This window comes from Phyllostomus discolor, chromosome 4 (genome assembly GCF_004126475.2).
Source record: "Phyllostomus discolor isolate MPI-MPIP mPhyDis1 chromosome 4, mPhyDis1.pri.v3, whole genome shotgun sequence".
NCBI classification, from domain to species: Eukaryota; Metazoa; Chordata; class Mammalia; order Chiroptera; family Phyllostomidae; genus Phyllostomus; species Phyllostomus discolor.
The window spans coordinates 203,428,823-203,449,874 of NC_040906.2; the positions used below are offsets into that span (position 1 = coordinate 203,428,823).

The 21,052-nt window shown below is 55.6% G+C and overlaps 1 protein-coding gene across 3 annotated transcripts in view; it reads left to right on the plus strand.

Annotated features, from left to right (window-relative positions):
* ZDHHC14 (zinc finger DHHC-type palmitoyltransferase 14) overlaps positions 1-21,052 on the plus strand; it is a 218,612-nt gene that overhangs the window by 168,754 nt on the left and 28,806 nt on the right. For all 3 annotated transcript variants that reach the window (XM_036024937.1, XM_036024935.1, XM_036024936.1), the window contains 2 exons: positions 15,908-16,045; positions 19,188-19,236. In XM_036024937.1, coding sequence (XP_035880830.1) covers positions 15,908-16,045; positions 19,188-19,236 — 187 coding nt within the window. The remainder of the gene's footprint in view (positions 1-15,907; positions 16,046-19,187; positions 19,237-21,052) is intronic.

The window sequence follows — 21,052 nt, forward strand, 5'->3', positions numbered from 1 at the left end:
CTCCGGACCACCGCTCCGTGTTCTTGGGTGAAGAGATTCATCTTAACACCGTTTCAAGTTGTTGAGAATTCATTCCTTCCCGTGGTTCTTGTCTCAGTCCCTGTAGGCCCCTGAGAAGTACTGGGAAGAAAAGAACCCTTGGTATAGTTAAAAAGAAATTAAAATCTTCCCCCAAAGATAACACAATATTTGAATTTGAAGCAAACATCATTTGCGAGCCCCACATGGCCTTTATAATGGTTTGTATCACATGTCTTTCCACTGGAAGTTGGCAAAATATAAGACGACATTGCCCATGTCATTCTTGACTCTTGGGAGTTCAGCTCATAGCAATATCGCAGCAGAGTGGCATGCCCCTCTGAGACATGGGGTGATAGCAGTCACCAGCTTTCTACCAAGCAGTTTGTGCCTGAAAAGCCATTGGTTATTACTAACTGATTTATAGGTTTGTTTTTCAGTCCAGTTCACTGAACAAAAAAAATGCATTTTTGCCATCTTTGGTCATGCTGGAGCCTCGCCATAAGACAGGAAGTGGCCCAGCACATACACCCCGGGTCATTACAACGCTGCGCTCGGGGAAGCCATGGGCTCCCGGTGACTAACCCTGTAGGGCTGTGCCCGTGGCTTTGTGAGCACCTCATCCCCCTGTGAGCACCTCATCCCCCTGTCTCAGGCATGTCCACCGCCTGGGTATCGCACATCAGGCTCCGTGCCGGGCTGGCCCTGGGGAGACGGTGGCGAATGTGGTTCGCACATTCCTGCCTTCGAAGAGTTCACAGGTGCCCACGGAGGAACTCGGGTCGTTTTACACACACCTGTGGTACGGGGAGGTGACAAACAGCGGGAAAGTGCAGGGCAGGTGGGAGCACCCAGGCGCCATCCCTAGCCCAGAGGCGGGGCATCCTCGCTGAGACCCTTAGAGGGTGAGCACCAGCCGTCAGGCAAAGGGAGGCAGCAAGCAGAGCGATGTGCTGGGCAGGTGGGAGGAAGGCCGGCGGAGAGGCCCAGCGCAGGAGACGGCAGGCCGGCCCCAGGGACGGGGGCCCCAGGGACAGGGGCAGGTAGTGATGCGGGGACTCTGGGCAGAGAAGGCTGAAGGGAGGCGAGGCAGGAGGTGGGCAGTTCCGATCTTGCCCCCAGGGCACGGGACGTGGAGTGACCTCACTGTCCTAGACTTGCTGGCTAAAAGTCATCAACAGTTTCTTAGGGAAAAAAAACTGGGAAATAACATCATAACACCCTTTTTTAGAACTTTGCCCATTACTTTGTAGGATGAGTCTTCATATCTCAGGGACCTCGGACATTCCCAACAGCATCTTTGGGTGGCACCCTGGGGGCCCGGGGAAGGACCCCACCCCTGCCATATTGTTGTCCACAGACAGCTAAACAGGGGAGACCCTGCCCAAGTCGAGAGCCTGGACCTAGAGTGGGAGCAATGACACGAACCGCCAGCCCCAGAAATGTTAGCGAGCCTCATGTCGCTCAGCAGGTCCGCTCCCACACTCAGGTCCGGCACTGGGCGAGCCTCACAGTGTGAGGCAGGGGCGGGGAGGGCTCGCACTCGCCGGGAAGCAGAGGCGTCTCAGGCGGCCTTGGTCCTGGGCCCCGTACCTCGAGGGCTTCAGGTCTGGGGTCTGTGTCTGTGCTGAGGACAGAGCCATCCCTGTGGCACAGACCTCGCTCGGAGCGCTCACACCGCATGTGCAAAGCCAGAACGCTGATGTCGTTGTCTTCAGCAAACACCTGTGTGACTCATGTGGCAGGGGCCGGAGCGTGCCCACACGCAGAGCCAGCCCGCCCTTGCCAGCGGTCAGGCTGCGGGGGCGGCCGGGTCAGGATCTGAGGCTCCATTTACAATCGTGGGGTGAGCAGTAGAGCCGTCGTGGGAAGCAGAACCCTGCGCGGCTGCCCCTGGGGGGCCTTCTGGGCCCTTGAGTCAGATCCGGTCACGTCAGCCCGGGAGACACGTGCAGGGACACTTCAGAGACACCCTTTGTTTGGGGACGCCCATGGCTTACAATAATGCGTGGAAAGAAAATGTTAAAACGGGTCTTTTAAAAACTCTGTGCATTTACTTATTAGTTTAGAAACTGTTTTCAACAAAAGGAAGACTCTGTGTCTGATGCGATATTTTGGGGGTACGTTCCCCGCCAACAGGAAAGCCTGAACGATAGAATTTCAGGGACCTCTGGGCATACTTTCCGCCTACCCTGGATGAGTGCCCGGGAGCTCCGCCGCAGGGGCAGCGCCCTCCGCGGGAGGGCCAGCGTCCCAGGCCCGGGAAAGCAGCCCGGGCCAGAGGAGGACGATCCCGGCCCTGGCTTCTGCTTCTATCCCGCCAGGAGCGCTCGCTCATTGCCGCCCGTGACTCGAACAGCAGCTCCGCGTTAAAAACACTTTTCTTCTGCACCTAGAGGAGCCGCTAGTGTCGCTTCATGGAAGTCTCTCGCTGTGGGTCTCACTGTCCCCACACGCGCACCCTTTTGACCGGCTCTGTCTCCTTTGGCCGCAGCTCCTGCGCGGGTCTCTGAGTGTGTGCACGTTCCTCTCTGAGTCCCGCCCCCTTTGCCTCCAGGCTTACGTCTCTAGGCCACACCTCTGCTCAGAGCTCCCAACGCGCACACGCACCTGCCTTCTGAACTTGGCCCCACTTGGGAGCTCAGAGACCTCCCAAACCAGCATTCCTCACCTGCACCCCTTGCTGAGTGCCAACACTGCCTCTCGGTCGCACGAGGCAAACACCTACGCGTCGTACTTGACTCCTCCCTCTGCATCCTCACCTGACCCCTCGCCGGGCTCTGTGTCGACCCACTTCCTTCCCTTTGCCCCGCGAGGCCAGCTGCCAGGTGCATCGTCTCTCACCTTGCCCAAGCAGGGGTCTTCCAGTGGACCCCCCACTATCCATGCCGCTCTTCAGCCAGGCTACCCCCACGATCCCAAACAGAATCTGATCACACTGCCCTTCTGCTTGGCAGGGCTGTCCTGCTGGTGCCGAATAGGGAGGAGCCACAATCCTGAGCCTGGTCTGCCAGAGCCCAGCCCTGCCACCTCCCAGCTCGGCGGGCACCACACTGTTCACCGACTGGGCTGTGGCCCCCTGGCCCCCTCTCAGTTCCTGGGAAGAGCCACAGTCCCCTTTGTTGACTCTGCCCACCTCTCAGGGAGGGCTCCAGAGCGGGTCCTCAGGGACACTCCCCATGCCTTACCCCGCCCACAGGGTCCTGTCCTTCAGCTTGACAGCATCGGCCACCGTGTCATGGTGCACCACAGGCTTGCACGGTGATGGTGGCTGCCCTGTGGGAGTGAAACTCCAAGAGGGCAGGTCTTGTCTGTTTTCCTCGCCAGGTGTTTCCCTCGCCAGGTGCTTCCAGCACCCCGCACCCTGCCTGGCATACCGCTGCTTGGTTAATGTTTGCGGAGGGAAGGGAGGGAGGAAGGGACAAAGGAGGAAAAGGAAACCGGGTATTCCTCTGTCTGTATCTGCCTTCATCTCTCCATTTCACCTTTCTCTCTTAAAAAAAACAAACAAAAAAACCCCCAGTAAGTTGCTTTTTTTGGCTTGTGACTAGGCTAGTGTTCTCAGCTGGAACCAGAAAGTTTCCTTCCCCCAGTCTAAAGGAGCTAAAATTCACAGCCTCCGCCTCAAACCTACCAGCACTTCAAAGGGAAAGTCTCAGACTCCAAGAGAAATGATAAAAAAAAATTTTTAATTAGGTCTGATCAGGAACTAGTAATCCTGATACAGTTTTGGGAGGATGGAAATGGCAACATTGAAAATGACCCACAATGTATCTTAGGCCTATTACAGATACAATTTATATGTTAACTATTCATTCAGCAAACATGAGAGGGCCTGTCCTGTGCCAGCTGCCAATCAGAAGAAAGCAGAGCCTTTCAAACATTTCCCCCTGCACCTCAATGGCGTTTTCCACTGGGGCTGGGTGGACACAGATCAGGGCTCAGGTCAGGTTTTGTGAAGCAGCACTTCACGTGACTGCATGAGCTGCCTTGATATTTTCTCATCTGTCTCTTTCACTCAGGACCAACTGCATGAGCTGCATGGCCCGCTACTCAGTCACAGCCCTTCGCTGGGAAACCCTGAGTGAGACACAGGCCCTTCCTGTGGGGAAAGCGGCTCTCTCCCGTTCTCTGTGCTCAGAGGGCCGTGGCGGAGTCCAGCGCGGTGCCAGTCTCGGGCAGTGCTGGGTTGTAGGGTGGGTGCCTTCAGGGCCGGAGTATGGCACAGTTAGCAGGCCAGTTAGACAGGAGGTACTGCCCTGGCCACTGTGGCTCACTTGGTTGGACCATCGACCCATACACCAAAAGACTGTGGGTTCAGTCCCTGGTCAGGGCATGTACCTCGGATGCGGGTAGAGGAGGCAACAGATCGCTGTTTCTGTCGAATTGACATTCTCTCTCTCTCTCTCTGTCTCTGGGTCTCAGCAATGAAAAAGTGTCCTTGGGTAAGGAAAAATTAATAAGTTTTAAAAAACTAAAAATAAGGTAGGTACCATTCTGCCTGCCTTCTTGTTAGAAAAACTCAACTTCAGAAGTAGTTGTTGAAATTAGTTACTTTGATTTCAGCAAAGCAGCCCAATAGGGCAACCGTTCTTAACCCGGGCCTGCCGGGCTCAGGAAGCCGTGTGTAACCTGCTGTGTGTGAGTGCGGGAGGCTGGGGGCATGGAGCGGGGGGGTCTCTCCTCGCCCCAGGGCTCTCCATGGGCAATGGGTGGCAGCCCGCTGCTCATTTACTGTGAATCACAACTTCCTCACTGTACCCTGCTCTTAAGAGCCGTCTGTAAATCCCTTCAGACCAGCCCGTGGAAGCTCTAGCCGTGAATCTGCCACAAACGAGAAAGCCGAGTTCCCAGGCTGTGACCTACATCAGCCAGTGAGCTGTGAGTGCAGGACCCAAGGTTGATTTCATGCTCTGCCGTCACCGTCTTGGAATTCTTAGTCACCTTTTAATCAGATGCCCTGTAGTCTCATTGTGCGGTGGGCCCCAGGCCCGACCACGAGGCGGGACCTTTGGCCTGATCTTCTGAGCGCCTTTGTTCCGAGAAGTGATGAAGGTCCACTGGCCGGACGGCCCCAACTACTCAGCCAAGGGCGTGCACGTTTCACAGGAGCGATGGCCGCAAACACAAAAGCAGCCTTCAGCCCAACCTGGCGTGGGAGCTCCTGGCCACCGGGAGCCGCCACGCACTTCTGGGCCAAACCTGGGTCTATCAGAGGGCCGGTTCTTCGCAGTTTTGTAATACAGAGTTTCTACTGCTCACGCCTGCCAGTATTTCGTGGTTCTGTGTGGGGTAGATGCAACTGATGTCAACTCTTGAAAAGTCTCATTGAGCCGTAGAGTCACAGGCCTTGAGTTGGCAAGAGCCTCTTAGAGCAGGGCCGACGGCCGCGACCCGGCGACCCGCCCAGGTTACGTGCCAAGTTGGCAAAAGACCAGGACGTGCCGTCGGGTCCCCTGGTTTAACAACCCAGGGTCCTCTCAACAGTGCACTGCCACGCTGTTGTTTCACAACCACACACCTCCACACACACGGGCCGTTTACCTGGGGACCAGTTAGAATAGTCAGTCAGCGTGTGCTGGCGGGCGTGACCCCTGTGTGCAGTGGGAGGCGGTGGGCCGTTGTGGAGAGCAGAATGGAATGAGGGTACCGGTCTGTGTGCTCTGGACGAAGGAGACGAGGGGAGAGCTGGGTGGTAGGAGTCTCCCGGCTCCCAAGGAGCTCAACTTGGAAACGAGGTAGCTGGGCAGACGGGTCGAGGCTGCAGCAAGGGGAGCGTGCGCTGCCCAGGGAACGCAGGGGAAGGGCTCACGGGCTCTTACTTGCTTTGTGACCCCTCGGGAAGCAGTGCGGACAGGCTGGGGACAGCCCCGGGAGATCTTCGAGTGGCTCGTGGAAGAGGTGACAAGGGGCATGCACACTGCAGCGGCCTTCCCCCCAGCGGTCGGAGGCACAGAAAAGATGGCGGGAGTGTGGGTGACAGCCCTGTGACCGCCTGGGGGTGGGGGTTGGGAGAGAAGGGCCAGAGATGGGTGTGTTCTGTACCGTAAGCAACTGGATGTGTGGGTGCGCCGCTGGCTAAGGGGGCGCAGGTTTGTAAGGAGGGGAGAGTATAGGGAGTGTCCTGAACGTAGCTTTGGACCCTCTGGATGTGAGGTGACTGCAGGACAGTCACGTAAGACTGTCTGCCAGGCGGTTGGGAAGACAGCACGAACTTACCTGAGGAAGATGTCCTCAGTGAGAAGCGTCACAGCTCAAGGACGGAGCCTGGCATCAGTGACTTCCAAGTGCACCCCCAGATGGGGCCCTTGTGCCAAGTGGGTACCGCTGGGCGTATCCACTGCCCCAGCAGCACCCTCCCCAACCTGGACGTTTGCAGCAGATCACCAGCCCTTGAATGGAAGGGACAAAAGGGTTCTGGAATCTCAGGCGCAAGCCCTGAAATGCCAGTCACACAGGCAGCCGGAGAAGCAGATCTTCAGGGGGCCGAATGTCTGTGCAGAGGGACATCGTGCCATGAGAATTAGGGGAAGCCCCACAGGTGACTTCTGAGTGGCTAACGCCCCTCCCGCCCGTCTGAGCCTGGCCTTGCGTCTGCTCTGTATCACACGTCGGTACAGCCGGGACTCCTCGCAGGAGACCTGGACTGAGCGGAAGAGCCTGGACCCGGAGTGAGGGCTGGGAGATCACCCCCGGGCACCCCCGGGCACCCAGAACTCCAGCAGGAAGGACCGGAGGGTCTTCCGGCCAAGGCCACCTTTCAAAGACAGGAGACAAGTGCGAACATTGTCAACATGAGTATCAGCCTCTCAAACATATTCTCTCTCGGCGAATCCGCAGAGGAGGAGCGTTCGCCCCTCACTCTGCCACCCAACGCCGTGCACATGACCTGCTGGCACGCAGGCGTTCATTCCCGGTCGGGGGTGCCCGTGGGTGTGGTCCCCGATGAGACAGTGCATGGGGAAGCCCCCTGCAAAGTACACAGCACCCTGCACAGGTGTGTGCTCCTCTCCTGGCCTGGACCTTATATGTTTTAACACCACATCCTGGTGAAGACGCCGGGGCCACAGGTTCAACCTGAGAGAAATGAAACGTCTCAGAAGTTTGCAGCGAGGGACGGGGGTTGATAGCCCCAGGTTTGTTGTTTCCAGATTGGGAAGATCATTTCCTTCTCTGGAGAATGAAGGAGAACTTCCAGACACAGTGTCTGGCCCTGCAGGTCCAAGGGCAGTGTGAGCCCAGCGCTGAGAGGGGCCGGTGGGGTCGGCTCAGGGAGTGGGGCGGCTCTCTGAGCAGGCGGGCCTTTGCTGCCCGGGGAGCTGACGTCGGAGATTCGTGACACAGCGAGGGGCAGCCGGGGAGTTCCTGAGGGCCGTCATCAGTGGGCCGGGACCGGGGGATATGCAAGCTTGAATGTAGGTGCAGTGCCGATTTTTAAAAAGGTTTTATTTATTTAATTTTTTAGAAAGGGAAGGGAGGGAGAAAGAGAGAGAGAGAGAAACATCAATGTGCGGTTGCTGGGGGCCGTGGCCTGCAACCCAGGCATGTGCCCTGACTGGGAATCGAACCTGCGACACTTTGGTTCGCAGCCCGTGGTGCTCAATCCACTGAGCTATGCCAGCCAGGGCTTAGCAGTACCAATTTTATCATAGTGATGCCAAGCCCTTGTCCAGCCACCAAATTCCAGGGAGCTCGGAGGCCTGGATGCGGGGCTGTGGTCCTGAGGGTCAGGAAGGGTGTGGGAGGGGCGTGTGGCAGAGGGAATGCAGGTCTCCTGCTCGTTAGAATCTACTACTGAGTGTGACGGCCTCCGAGGTCCCACGTGTGGGGGAGCTGCGAGGTCTCCTTCCGCACGGTGACCGTCCGGTTGGTTCACTGTCCAGACTCCCCGTCACTGTCCAGAGTCCCGTTCACCCCTGCTGCACGCCCGTCCTGCATTTCCTGACTGGGTTTACAGGGAAACGTTTCAGTTTTGCTCACAAAGGGCGCTGAACCCGGCAGCCCCTTAGCTCACCGGCCGTGGGCGAGCACCCAGCGCCGGAAGGACTCACGCAGGTACCAGTGCAGCGGAGCCCTTCTGCTCGGCACTCGTCCCCCCCAGAGGGCCCCGGAGTGAGCTCATCCGGTTTCACTTGCTGTGTGAGAAGAGACCGAGTCCCCGTGTGGGAGTGATGTGTTACACTAAGGCCACAGAATCAGTCCATACCATTGAGTCTCCGTTTTGTTCCTCCGTCAAATTAAACGGGTAGAACTCATTTTCAGAAAAGGAGCTAAGAAGTGGGGGTGGGGAAACCTTCCCCGATGCGCCCCTTTGCCCCAAGCAGCCCCTGGAGCCCCGCAGTCTCAGCGAATCATGTTGCAGGGCAGCGTGGTCACACCCTTATGTCCCCGCAAGAAGGTTCCTCTGCATCCTCCCACGTCCGCCTTGCTGAGAACGCGCCGCCCTGCTGCGCCTCAGAGAGCTGCCGGACGGAGGGGGGCACCCCCAGGGCGAGACAAGTCTTTCCCACGTGTTGCAGAGGGCAGGCCCCCGAGCCAGGGGAGTCCCTGGAAGGCACCACCCAAGTGGCAGGGCTGGTGTGGCAGCGCTCGGTTCTTGTCCCCGCTCCACCGAGGCGCTGCACCTGGAGCCGGGGGCACCCACGGGTGCTGCTCCAGGAGAGACAGGCGGGGTCCTCAGGCCTGCGGGGCACTGTGACCAGCAGAGACCTGGCACAGGGGGCAGTGACGGGGGTGGTTAGGAGTTCAGGTTACCACCTGGTCCCCCCACGCCAACCCCTCCATCTGGACATCCCTCATCTGGGAAATGGGTGTAATAGCATCTACCTCCCCGGTGTGATGGGAATTGAATGACTCAGTTCATGGGAAGTACTGGGTTGGCTGAAAAGTCCATTACATTTTTTTCCATATGATGGCTCTGGTAGTGAGTGCTTAGTTGTCTTTAACTTCACTGGAAACAATTTTCTTAGATTGTACTGTGACAGCTGTCATATCAGCATGCATTTAAAATAATTATCAAAATGGGTGAATTTTTCTGCAGCCATTTTAATATGGAAGATGGAAAAAAATACACAATGTTTTCAGGTTATTATGCTTTATTATTTCAAGAAAGGTAGAAATGCAATCGAAATGCAGTGTATGGAGAAGGTGCTGTGGCTGATCAAATGTGCCAAATGAAGTGGTTTGCGAAGTTTCTTGGTACTATTGGCATTTTAACCAAATAACTCTCCACTGTAGGGCTGTCTTATGGAAGATGTTTAGCAGCATCCCTGGCCTCTACCCACGAGAAGCCAAGAGTGGGAGACAGCCGACATACTCAGAATTTCCAAATCAATCCAGTTATTGGCGAAAATGCAAAATGTGTCTTTTATTTTACAGAAAAAAACGTAGTGGGCTTTTTGGCCAACCCAGCGCTTATCACAATGCCTGGCACATGACCAGGACTCAGAAAAGGGGGAGAAAACGAGAGCGGAGGGCACTGAGCACGTGAAGTTGCTTTCCAGGGAACCGACCAGCCATGGAACATAGTAGCCGGCTGTTCTAACTTAGACTTCGCTGAAAGTCTTAGCACAGCATGAATTATTCAGTGTCTAAGACTGCGGTCCTCTGATACATTAGCCAGTTAAATATTTAAATGTTCCTATTACCTGAATTTATGAATTATGTAGGAACTGTAAAAGCCAGGTAACAATAGGGACCACTGTATCTCAATAGTCATTATTCTAAGAAAACAAAAGGCAAATGTTTTTCTCATCTTGGAGGTAAAATGTCCTGGATTTATCTGAGGATTTTCTGTCTTCATGAGGCGGGCCCGTATGGCTGTGACCTTCCTCTCAGGACTGCCTGCGCCGGGTCCCACAGGGTTTGGGTTGTTGTGCGTTCATTTCCATCTGTATGATTGTTTCCAGATACTTTTTGCCTTCTTTCTTGAACTCATTGTTAACCCCATTCATTACCTAGTAACACGTTATTGAGTCTCCATGTCTTTGAAAGTTTTTTGTGTTTTTTACTGGAGGTTGGTTTCTAGTGTTGCATACTTTTAGGCCGTTGTGATCTGAGAAGATGCTTGATATGATTTCAGTGTTTCTTGAATTTGTTGAGGCTTGTTTTGTGTCCTACCTCATGGTCTGTGTTTGAAAATGACCCATGTGCATTTGAAAATAATGCATATGTTGCTTCTTTGGGGTGAAATATTCTGTAAATAACTGAATCTATTTGATCTCTAGTGCCATTCAATGCCACAATATCCTTGTTGATTCTTTTTTTTTTAAGATTTTATTTATCTATTTTTAGAGAGGGAAGGGAGGGAGAAAGAGAGAGAGAGAAACATCAATGTGTGGTTGCTGGGGGCCGTGGCCTGCAACCCAGGCATATGCCCTGACTGGGAATTGAACCTGCGACGCTTTGGTTCGCAGCCCACACTCAATCCATTGAGCTACCCCAGCCAGGACTTTGTTGATTCTTTGTTGGAAGATCCGTCCACTGTCGACAGCGGGTGTTAAACTCCCCCGTGATGACCGCATTGCCCTCAAGCTCTTCCTTCAAGGCCTCCGAGATTTTCTTCAAATGTCCTAGGTTCCAGGAAAAGTCCTTTTCCACTTCATACATTTAAAATCACATAACTTAATTAAAATGGAATTATCATTCAAATGAGAAGTTTTACATCTCATCTGCATGTTCACATCTCTTATTTCACATGCCTCTGAAGGCCCTCTTGGAGAAAGAAGTTGGAGTATTTTCCCCTTCTCCCGAACAAGCTGAGGCACACAGTCTTCCCAGAGCCCACGAGGGCACGGAAAATTTGGAATTTTCAGCCACCCATGCTCAACCTACAGGCTGTGATTTTACCCATCTCTGGACCCCACTCCTGAGGGCCTAGATTAGAGCCCCACTCCCGGGAGAGTTCAAGTTCTTGACACTTTTGAACACGGTATTCAAATATGACGTTTGTGAGTACTTTTCCCCTAACATTTCAGCGTTTCTTTCTGTCCTGTCCAGGTTTAATGCTTCTCCATTTCTCCTTCTTTTTACGGGCTCTTTTTCATATTCCATCTCTCCCAGAAATTAAATCTTCCTTCAATCCAGTGCTCGATGTGTTGCTCAATGTGGTGCCCGCCCACCCTGGGGGCACTTCCGTGTCTCCCTGGACGTCCCCCCTCTGGAAAGCGTGGGGCTGTCGTCAAGAACGAATGAAATAATGACGCAGCAGGCACTCACTGAAGGGCAGTTTTAATGATCATTAATAATACTGTTTTGATTCGTCTTTCAAGTTTTAGGTCAATGAAATAGGACCATAACTCCTCTTCCTAGACCACATTTCCCTGGCCACGTTCACGGGACCGCCTTCGCCACTTAGAATCAGAGGGCAGCTGACTTGTCAAAAGGGCCCGCCCTCCCCACGTGCTTCCCCCCTTAGCCTCCGGGTCTCCCTGTGGTGTCCTGTCCTGCGGCGCTGTTGTTCGTAAACCCGCCTCTGCCTCCCCACTGTTAGCAGCGCAGGGAGGGCGGAGGCCACTTCTTTTTTCTTCGAGCCCAACAACTCACCCTGACAACTGTCCGCTCAGCTCTTTCAGCCTTGAGTCACGGTTTTCTAACCCTCAGCGGTCTCTGAACAGACTCAGATTTCACAGGCCCCGCTGACTCCTGTGGCTGGCTTGCCGGAAGCCTTATCGTTTCCCAGTGTCTGTCTCCGCCTGGCAGCCAGGAACAGGGATCGCTCGGGAGCCTAAGGCAATGAAAGGTGTGCTTCCTTCTCTCAGGGCATGTCTGTGGAGTGTCTGCCACGTGCCAGGGCTACTGGGGTGCCGAGAAATGATTTCTCACCCCCAGGACTCACGTGGGGAAGGAGAGGAGAATCCACAACCTACCGCAGGGCAGGGAGATGCTAACTGAGGTGCGGTCAGGGCCCCCCCACCCGCAGCTAGCTAACTTAGATCTCACATGATTAGAGAACCTTCTGGGTGTATCAGCTCCCCCGTTCCCTGCCCCAGGCTCGGTTCCAGTGCAGCCTCTTTCGGGGAGCAGCTCCTAAGAACTCTCCAGAGATGCTGGAGCAGAAGACCCCTCCCTCCTGGCAGGATCCCACCTTCAGAACCAAGGGATGTGGCAACAGCTTCAACGTGCTTTCCCGAAGATCCTCCCGTCACACGTGGCCGGCCCCGCCCCGCCCGCCAGTACAGAGCGGCCGCCCTTCCACGTGTCCGCACAGAAATACGCAACCCGGCCTCTAATAATAGGCGTTTGAAACGTCTCAGATGTTGTGGTTGCACGCAGCTCGTGGCCAGCTGTTGGGTCCCCTCCCCTCCTCCAGATGTCGTCCCTTCCAGCCGATGGGTGTTTGGCTCAGGTCCCCAGGAGCCACGTCCGGGTCAGCCTGCGCGCAGCTGCTCTGCTCTTTCTCCCTGGAAACCGAGCCACACAAACACCACCGGCCTCCCTTCAGACCGCCCCCCGGCAGCGCCTGGGCCCAGCCGGCGCCTCGGAACGAGGGTGGATGCATTTATAGCAGAAGTGGGGGGGGGGCGGGGGAGACACCCCTTGTACCGTTCTATCCTTGCCCCATAAAGGGAGACCATTGTGTGTGGTGAGGGCAGCCTGGTGTAACACTAGATTAGGTTTCCCTGTGTTGGGAGTTCCGGCCCGGGGTCTGCGGGATACCCGTATTCTGGAGTCTGAAAATACGGTGTCCTCACCAAAGAAGATAAGGCACTCCTTGAAGCCGTGGAGCGTGGTGTCGTTGTTTTTCCTCTTAGTAGTCCCAGCGCTTGGCGCGGCCGGGCACGTGGCAACTGTGAAAGGCACGTGGCATGTAGTGGTCACGGGTTCTGGAGGCGGCTGGAGCTGGGGCCTGTCCCGACCTTACTGCCCATCGCCTTTGCGACACTGGACAATGTACTTACTCCTGTGGGTCCTTTGGGTGGTATGAGGGATTCTTCAGTCACCTGACAGGTATTTAGCAAAGGCTGGGGATAAAGTTGGCAGATAAAAGCAAATAACTAAGCTGAGTTTTGATGACAATGGGGGTCCCTGGCAGGACTTGCTTATGGATCGGACGTGAGGGCGAGGGAAAGAACGGGTCAAGGACGGTGCCTGGGCTTCTGGGCCGAGCAGCAGGGAGGCGGGAAGTGGGAGGAAGAACGCCTCTGGGGAGGGACGGCAGGACGTTCTCCCCGGTGTCAGGTTTGAGAGGTCAGCTGCTCAGCACGGGGCTGCTACTGAAGACGGCACGCGGCCACCTCAGTGCCTCTGTGTAGAGTCGGCATTTGATCTCGGGGCCAAGAGATTGCCCAGGGAGAGAGCGAGTCCCTGGAGACAGGAGGAGGCCCAGCCTGAGCCCTGGGTGCAGCCGCCGCCAGAACTCGGCAGAGGGGTCACCGAGGAAGAGGGGGAGGGGAGGGTGCCGGGTTGGGAGCCAGAGGGTGTGAGGCCGCCGTCAGTCCGTGAGGCCTGGACCCCGACGTGTCCTCGTGCCCCAGAGAGGCCTGTGGAGCCTTCTGTTACCTCCGAGTTTCCAACACACACGAAGGAGGGCGTGAGGCACCTTAACGAAAAGAATTTCTCCGTGAGCCTCCGTTTTTAGTGGAGTGTTCTTCAGCCGTGAAAAAGGTTTTCATAAGACAAGCTTCCGAGTGGAAACTGCTCTCAGTGCAGGCTGCCCGAGGGCCAGGTGTTCACACCCACACCTGGGACACTGCCACGCCCTAGTGCCCCTCCCGGCCCCCTGACCGGGTCTCCTGCACATCACCTGTCACTCTCTCTCCTCTGTTGCTCTGCCGCCCTCGGGAATGCGCAGTCACAGCCACGTAGCTAACAGTGAGCTTCCTAAGCTAAAAATACAGCGACCGCCTGCCCCACAGAAATGCTTCGCAGTGCGCTGCCAAGACCGTGGCCCACGTGGGGCTCCACAGTGACACGCAGGGACCCCCCCACCCCGAGCCTTGCCGTCTTCCCTGCAGCTGGTGACTTAGAGAGGGGCCTGCCCCCCCATCCCCACCCCTGCTGGGGTCTGGAGACCAGACTGCACAGCTGGGCCAGAGGCTCTGCCCTCCACGTGCTCTGTGCTCCATGTCTCGCCCCCACTTCCCACTCGCCGTGCAGAGAAGAAAAGAGGTCTCTCAATGTGCCAGCCTCACGGTCTTAGGAACTTCTGGCTGGCTCAGATTTTTTTTCTCTCTTTGCACCCCTTCGTGTAGACCTCACCACTGCACGGCCTGTGTGGGTCGCTGACATGGGGCAATGACCTTGTTGTACCCAGGGGTTCACCTTCCAGCGGCAGTGTGAACATGCAAGTCACACGGGTACACCCATCGGAGTTACTTTCCTTTGAGCATCGGCGTCTCATAGGCCACTGGGGTGTCGCCAGGGCAGGGAGCTCGGAGATTTCTCTTGGGGTCCTCTGCACAGGATGGCTGCTGCTCGTCGATGTCCCTTACGGACTGTAGCGACTCCTACAGTTCCTAAGCCACCACTGTCCCGAGGTGTCCTGGTGCCTTTTCAAGACGTGAGCTTGCACTTGACCTAAAGATGAGTGATTTATGACAGGTGACCAGAAAACAATGAAGGTGACTGCCTTGCATAGCTACGTAATGTGTTGCTGACACAGTCACACCTCACCTAGCCCTCTCTGTGTGTTTCAAAGCACGTGTGGATAGACAAAATGTGACAGCTGGGCAGAGGCTAAGCTTGGAGCCCAAGTGAAACGCTAAGTCGTGTGCCTAGCCCCCCCCCCACTCCCCACGCAGGCGGCCCGAGGTGAGGGGTGTTAAAGTGTCATACCGCATCCACCTGGCAGTTCCCCTCAAAGGGAGGAACAGATCGTAAATGCACGCGCTCACGGGACATTCCCATGGCGAGGAGACGTGGTGTGCACCCGGGGTACCGAGGTGTCACAGCGCAGGAATGCACAAAGCCAGCGCTCTGTCGGCTACGACGTGCTGGGGGCAGCCCCTCCGTGGGGAAGGTGGGATCGGCCCAGGCAAAGCCTGGCCTCCAGGTCTGGTTCCCCTGCTGCCGAGGTGTGCGGCCCCGTGCCTGCCGGCTGCCTTCTCTCTGAGCTCGGTCTGTGCGCCCGCAAAATAGGGCGGCGGCACCGTGTTCCTCGTAGGAATGCTTCAAGGCCAAGTGTATTCATGTCTGTGACTTCTCTCGACAAACTCTAAAGTATCCTGTAGGTCTTTTTAAAACATCCTCCCAGATGTTACTGTATTTAACTCCACAAGAATCCCATAGAATCTCCTCGTTTTACAGGTGAGGGGGCTGAGGGTTGTGGGCTGAGTGGCCTGGTCACCTTGCGCTTGAAGATCGCGGTTCCCTTTAAAAACAACACCGACGCCCCTCCAGCTGCTGAAAGGGTGGACACGTTTCCTCAGGAGCAGTAGTGATTGGGATGGGGGCCAGGGGTCGTTCCTCGGTCCCGTCCCAGGCCCCTTGGGACCTCACTCCGTGTCACTTGCCCCGAGAAGCGGTCACTTACTGCCACACGTGCACCACGAGAGGTGGCGAGGCTGCCCTGCCCAGCCCAGCACTTGGAGTCACAGGAGTTGGTACCGTCTTAAGGAAACACTGTTCTGTGAACCAAAGAGGTGTTTGTGTTTCGTTTCTGTTTTCATCTTTTTTACAAAAGGGTGAAATCTTTACTTTGCTAATTGCAATGAGAATAAATGTATACTCTTTTTTTTTCGGAACAGCCAAGTTCTGTTGAAAGAATCGTTATGTTCCTGAAATGTCTTAACGTGAAGCCTTGCTCTGAATGGCTAGTTTGTAAATATGTAGTATGATGTCATTTGTTATATTATTGGAGCATTGGGTGGTGGGGGAGGGGCTCCAGCATGTTTAAAAACAGCACTTTATTAATTGATTTCCTTGTTTTTTTTTCTGCCTCTCATTTCAGAACGATTTGATCACCACTGTCCCTGGGTAGGCAACTGTGTGGGGAAAAGAAACTACAGATTTTTTTATATGTTTATATTATCTCTGTCTTTTCTGACAGTCTTTATATTTGCATTCGTTATCACCCACGTCATTCTTCGTAAGTATGCTGGCGGAACCAGATTGCGTATGTAACCGTTTGCCTGACTTTGGTTTTCTGATTCAATTTTGATTTAACGCTTTGATCATTCCGGGCTTTCTCTTCCTGCTCTTCCCCCTCCTCCTGGCCCCCTCCTCACTCCCAGCATTTCCGCGCCCCCCCCCCCCCCCCCCCCCCCGTTTCAGCTCTGCCTTCCTCTACCCCTGGGCACTGCCCCCCCCGCGCCAGTCCCCACCCCCCCATCCTCCCCGGAGCAGCTGCCCAGCTCATACCTGGGACAGGCTCTCTTCACTCCCAAGACTTTGTCCTGGACACGCTTGTCCCTGTTCCAACCTTAGCGATTTCGCTTTCTCTTCTGCTAAGGGGTCCCCTGGGAAAATCACTCCCCACCCTTCGCACGCTGGGGGATCAGCCAGAGCACGGAGTCTTTCATGTTTTATTGGCGTGTCTACTCAGGCAGATCGGTCACCTCTCCAGAAACAGGGGTCTGGGGATAAAGACTAGGTTTCCTTGCACACAATCTACGTATCACAGGTACACATTTGATAAGGTGCTCACTTACCTGGTAGGACATTGGTAAGCCACCCCTGGCATATAAAGGAAGCAACTTGATTAAAAATGAGATTTGGGTATAAATGACTTTATAGACAGATAGATAGAAAGATAGATAGATACACACATATCTACCTAAGCAAACAGCATTGTTTATTCCCCAGTCTGCAGGTCATAACTTTGAACTTGGTTTGTCTCTAGGTCATTCACTTTCCTGCAATAGACAGTGATGAGAAGGAAGTTAATTGGCTTTGAGCTATCAATTTAAGCCTCTAAACTTCCATTACAAGGGCCATTAGCAACAGTCAAGTCCAATGGAGCCTCCTGGCCATATTCCTAAAATGCAGCCACCCATTAGCAAGTACAGAGCCTCTTTCTGGAATGTTCCAGAAAGTATCTGAGTACATGCCTCCCCTTCTTCCTAAGAAGCAGAAACCACAAAGGGGTGTGGGCTAAGGCTGAGGTTGGAAACCTTTCCCTCCCCCTCTCTTTCCACGGAGTTTGTATGGGGCCCCGGGGAAGTCGGTGGTCAGGAAAGTTTCACGTTCGTTCTTTTAAATAGTCGTCAAGTTTGGACATTAAATGGAGTGTCCAGACTTGCCATGCCAGACTTTCACAGGCATTTTAAATCCCGGTTCCCGTTTTTTCTGACTGAAATGCTTTCACCCGAATGTGACACAAATTTGAAACCGGTGCTTGAGAGTGGTTCCTGGGTGGGGTTGCGGGGGCAGAGTCGGCAGTCATCAGAGAAGGTGCCCAGGGGACTGGGGTGGGGGGCGCGGCCCTGCGGGGGCACCTTTCCTGCCGGTTTTCAGAGTCAGAAATGGCCAGAGTCGCCAGGGTCCTCGCTGTGTGCCAGCGGACAAGAGAACCGAGAGAAGTAGTCATGTGCGCTCTGGAAGAAATAAGCACCGGTGCTCCGGCACATTATCCATGACGCCACAAACCGGAGTTTACACACTACGTTTTTACGTCATCTTTAGTATAACTTCCAACTGCCCTCCCGTATACACGATCCCGTTGTGTCTGTGGCCTTGCCCCTGCACTCTGGACACCAAGGGCCCGCTGTCACTCGCTCGGCCACACACGTAAACTCTGGAAGCGCACACACACACAGAGCGAAGCCCGCCGCCTGACAGCTCACTTTCGTCTCCGCCAAAGCTCCCCTCAGCCGGGCTCCAGAAAGCGGGACCCTGCCGTGGTCTGTGCTTGTGCGCGGTCAGTCCATCTTCTGCACAAAAAGCACTCGGAACCCCTCTGCCTGCATGTGACCCGAACATTCTGGATGAAAGCAAAGCAAGTCAAGGTTCTCCTCTCCTCTTGCTCTGCACCCCAACACCCCCACCGCACCCCCACTTGGTGCGACCTGAGATGCTTTCAGGAAGGGCAAGGGGTTTTACATGGTCCCCCAGGATCCCCCTAAGATGGCCACTGGGGGACTGTCACCTGAGTTCTCCCCGCCAGGTACCGGGCTCTGGGAGCAGGGAGAGTGGGGTGAGGATTCGGTGACCCCAAGGTTCCTGAGCTCACTCTGCCTCAGGCCGTGTTTGCTCAGAGACCTGCCGCAGCCCCTGTGGGGTTTGCCCCACTGGCCTAGCAGTGGGGAGGAGAATGCCCCAACTTTCCTATTAGTTCTCCCACGCACTGGCGCCCTAACACACGGCACGTCCCTGTGCCTCAGTGGGCACGGGGTGGCAGGGAGTGGAACGCACAGAGGAAGGATGGGGAGCCGACCCACTGGCAGCTGTCCCGGAGCTGAACAGGGTTGCTGGTTACACAGAGGGTCTAGGGCACCGCCTCTAACTCCCATGCGGCAGCCGCAACAGCACAAACTGCCACAGTCCAACTCTATCCATTTTCCTTGTCCATCTCACGGCTGCCTGGGGGCCAAGCCGTGTCCCCACACGCATGGCTCCGTGCCGTGCAGCAGGAACCCGGCCTCACCACCCCAGGGTGGGGCATCACCAGTTCCTCCTACGGGCTTTTTTATTCCTAAAAACCGTAGTGCCAGCCCATAAACTAAAACTCAAGTCCTGACCCAAACGTTCTCCGGCACAGGCCGTCCACACCGAATCGTCTTCACCCGAAGGGAGTCGGTCATAAGCCGCACTCCACGTGTCTGCCCACGCCGAGCGCAGAGGAAGAGTCTTTCACGCGCAGCCCGGCGTCCAGGACGGCCGGGGTCGGGAGTTAACAGACTCCGGGAAAACAGTCTTTCATAAAAGAAGAGGAAAAGATTGCACACAATGTTCTGTTTTCCTGTGAAAACGAGGCGAACAAAGGAGTCATCACAACTATAATTTATGGGAAAGCGTGCAGACATCCATCTGCTTTTTTTGTCATTGAAAAAAAACTAGCCCGCAGATGTTGGGTCTAGCCACGCATCTGCCGTCTTCTCGCTGAACGACTTCAGTGGGATCTCAGCCTCGGGCCCGGGTGCTAGGGGCCACGGCCCGCAGAAAAAACATGTAATTACTTAACTGATCTTGAGACGCCTGTTACTTTCGGGTAGACGAGAGAGCTTTCGGCGTGAAGGCTGCTTTACCGGAGGCGAACGCGCGGACACTAAACTTGGGTCTTACTCCCGCAGGATCACAGCAGACGGGCTTCCTGAATGCGCTCAAGGACAGTCCGGCGAGATATCCTTTCTGGCGGCTGTGCCATCGTTCCCAAGGCCGGCACACTAAGTGGTGGCCTGACCTTCCGCTCAGCTCCCTCCCCACCCCGGGCCTCGGCCTGTCTTCTCGGAAATCGTGTTCTGTTTCGCTCCATGACGCGCCCGGAGGACCCCCTGGTGGCGGTCACTTGGGCGAGGAGTGGCGTCTGAGCTCTGGCTCTGCGCAGCGACTCTCTCAGCCTCGTTCCAGTGGGAGGGCCCCTGCGCCAGAAAGCCGAGTGCGACTTCCTGCCCACCCCCAGGCGCACGCCCATTCGTGCTGGACCAGGTTGGTTCAGGCTGCAGCCTGCAGCTCACTTCCTGCGGATCAGTGGGTGGTCCCTGCGGGATACTTAAGGAGGCCCGTGGGCGACCCTTTCTTGGTAGGCAGCCGGGAGTTGGGATCCCCTGAGCCTGGGAGGGGATTCTGTCGGGGGGTCAGGGTGGCGTTGCTCTGGGCAGGACAGATACTCCGTGTTTATCTTTAGAAACGGAACACCTTTCCACAGCCCTGAGTGGACGAAGGTGGTCAGTCTCGAGTCATTCGGTTAGTCCTGTCCTCCCCTACAGTGTACATGGGCATGCACTACAGTGTTTTGAACTTCTCGAGAGAAAAAGGTTCACCCATTGAGGTTATGCGTGGGCTCCCACTCCCTCCCCTGTCCACCTACTATGTACACTCACTGGTGTCGCATCAGTCAGCTGGCCACCCCCCCAACCAGCTCCCGCTGGGACCCAGCTCTCTTTCTTCCTCACGTAGCCAGGCAGACTGGACTTGAACTTCTCATTATTCCCAGGAGTCATCGTCTTGTGGTAGAGAATCCTCAAAGAATGAAGAGCTTCACTCAGGTGTGCATGTCACGTGCATGCATTCCAGTGGACAGGCCAAGGCAGTGACCTCTCGCTGGTCAGAAAGGCTGACCTGAAGCCTGGGGATTTCAGCTGCTCCATTCCTGGGGGCCTTTGGGCTCCCACTGCTCCACGTGGCCCTCACGAGGCACCCTCAGATACAGCCCCGCCCCCGGCTGGAGCAGAGGAGCTGCGCCTGGCTGGGCTGTTGCAGGGTGTTTGTGTTGTCTGCTGCAGACCCCCGCCCCCCCGCCCCAGCTCACAGATCGTACCAGCTCACGATCCGGGCACAAGTCCTAAGGGAAGGCGGTAGGGGCAGCAAGTCCTAGACAGAGGTAACAGCTTCTGATGCCTGCTCCAGCAGAGCTAGTTACGAGAGCCGACTCATTTCTGTCAACCCTTCGTGTCTGTGTTCTGACCCGCCGTAGTCAGCCACTCTGCACTCCGCAGTGCCATGCTGAGGACGCCAACTGCTTGGAGTTCACGTGACCACGCTCAGCGCCACGGCACTGCCTCCACGCCGGGCGGGAGCGGTGTCTGGGAGGCTTCCTTCTGTGGCGGTTTATGCAACGGGCAGACTCTGCCAGCACCTTCTTTAGGAGCACATGTGTCTGCTCGTTCTCCCGGTGTGGCTGTGCTCGTGATCTGTACGGTCAGGGGCACTGCGTTCCCCCAAAGGAAGTGGACAGGTGTTGCTGACGGGAAGAAAGGAAGGGCAGCAGTGTGTCCAAAGTGGCCTGCTGGCTCTGCTGCAGAAACTGTCTACCTGGACGAGGCAGACATGCCCTCATTGGGTCCAGAGCAAACTTGAGCTCATTTCCCTCAGCGTGTCGTTCCCAGGTAGAGGTAGCGTTTCCCCTATGGCCCGGTGTTTGAAAACTTGGCTACTATCTTTCCAGCGTTGCCGTATCTCGCCGCTGCCCCTCCACCAACAGCCTGACGTTTCCCCA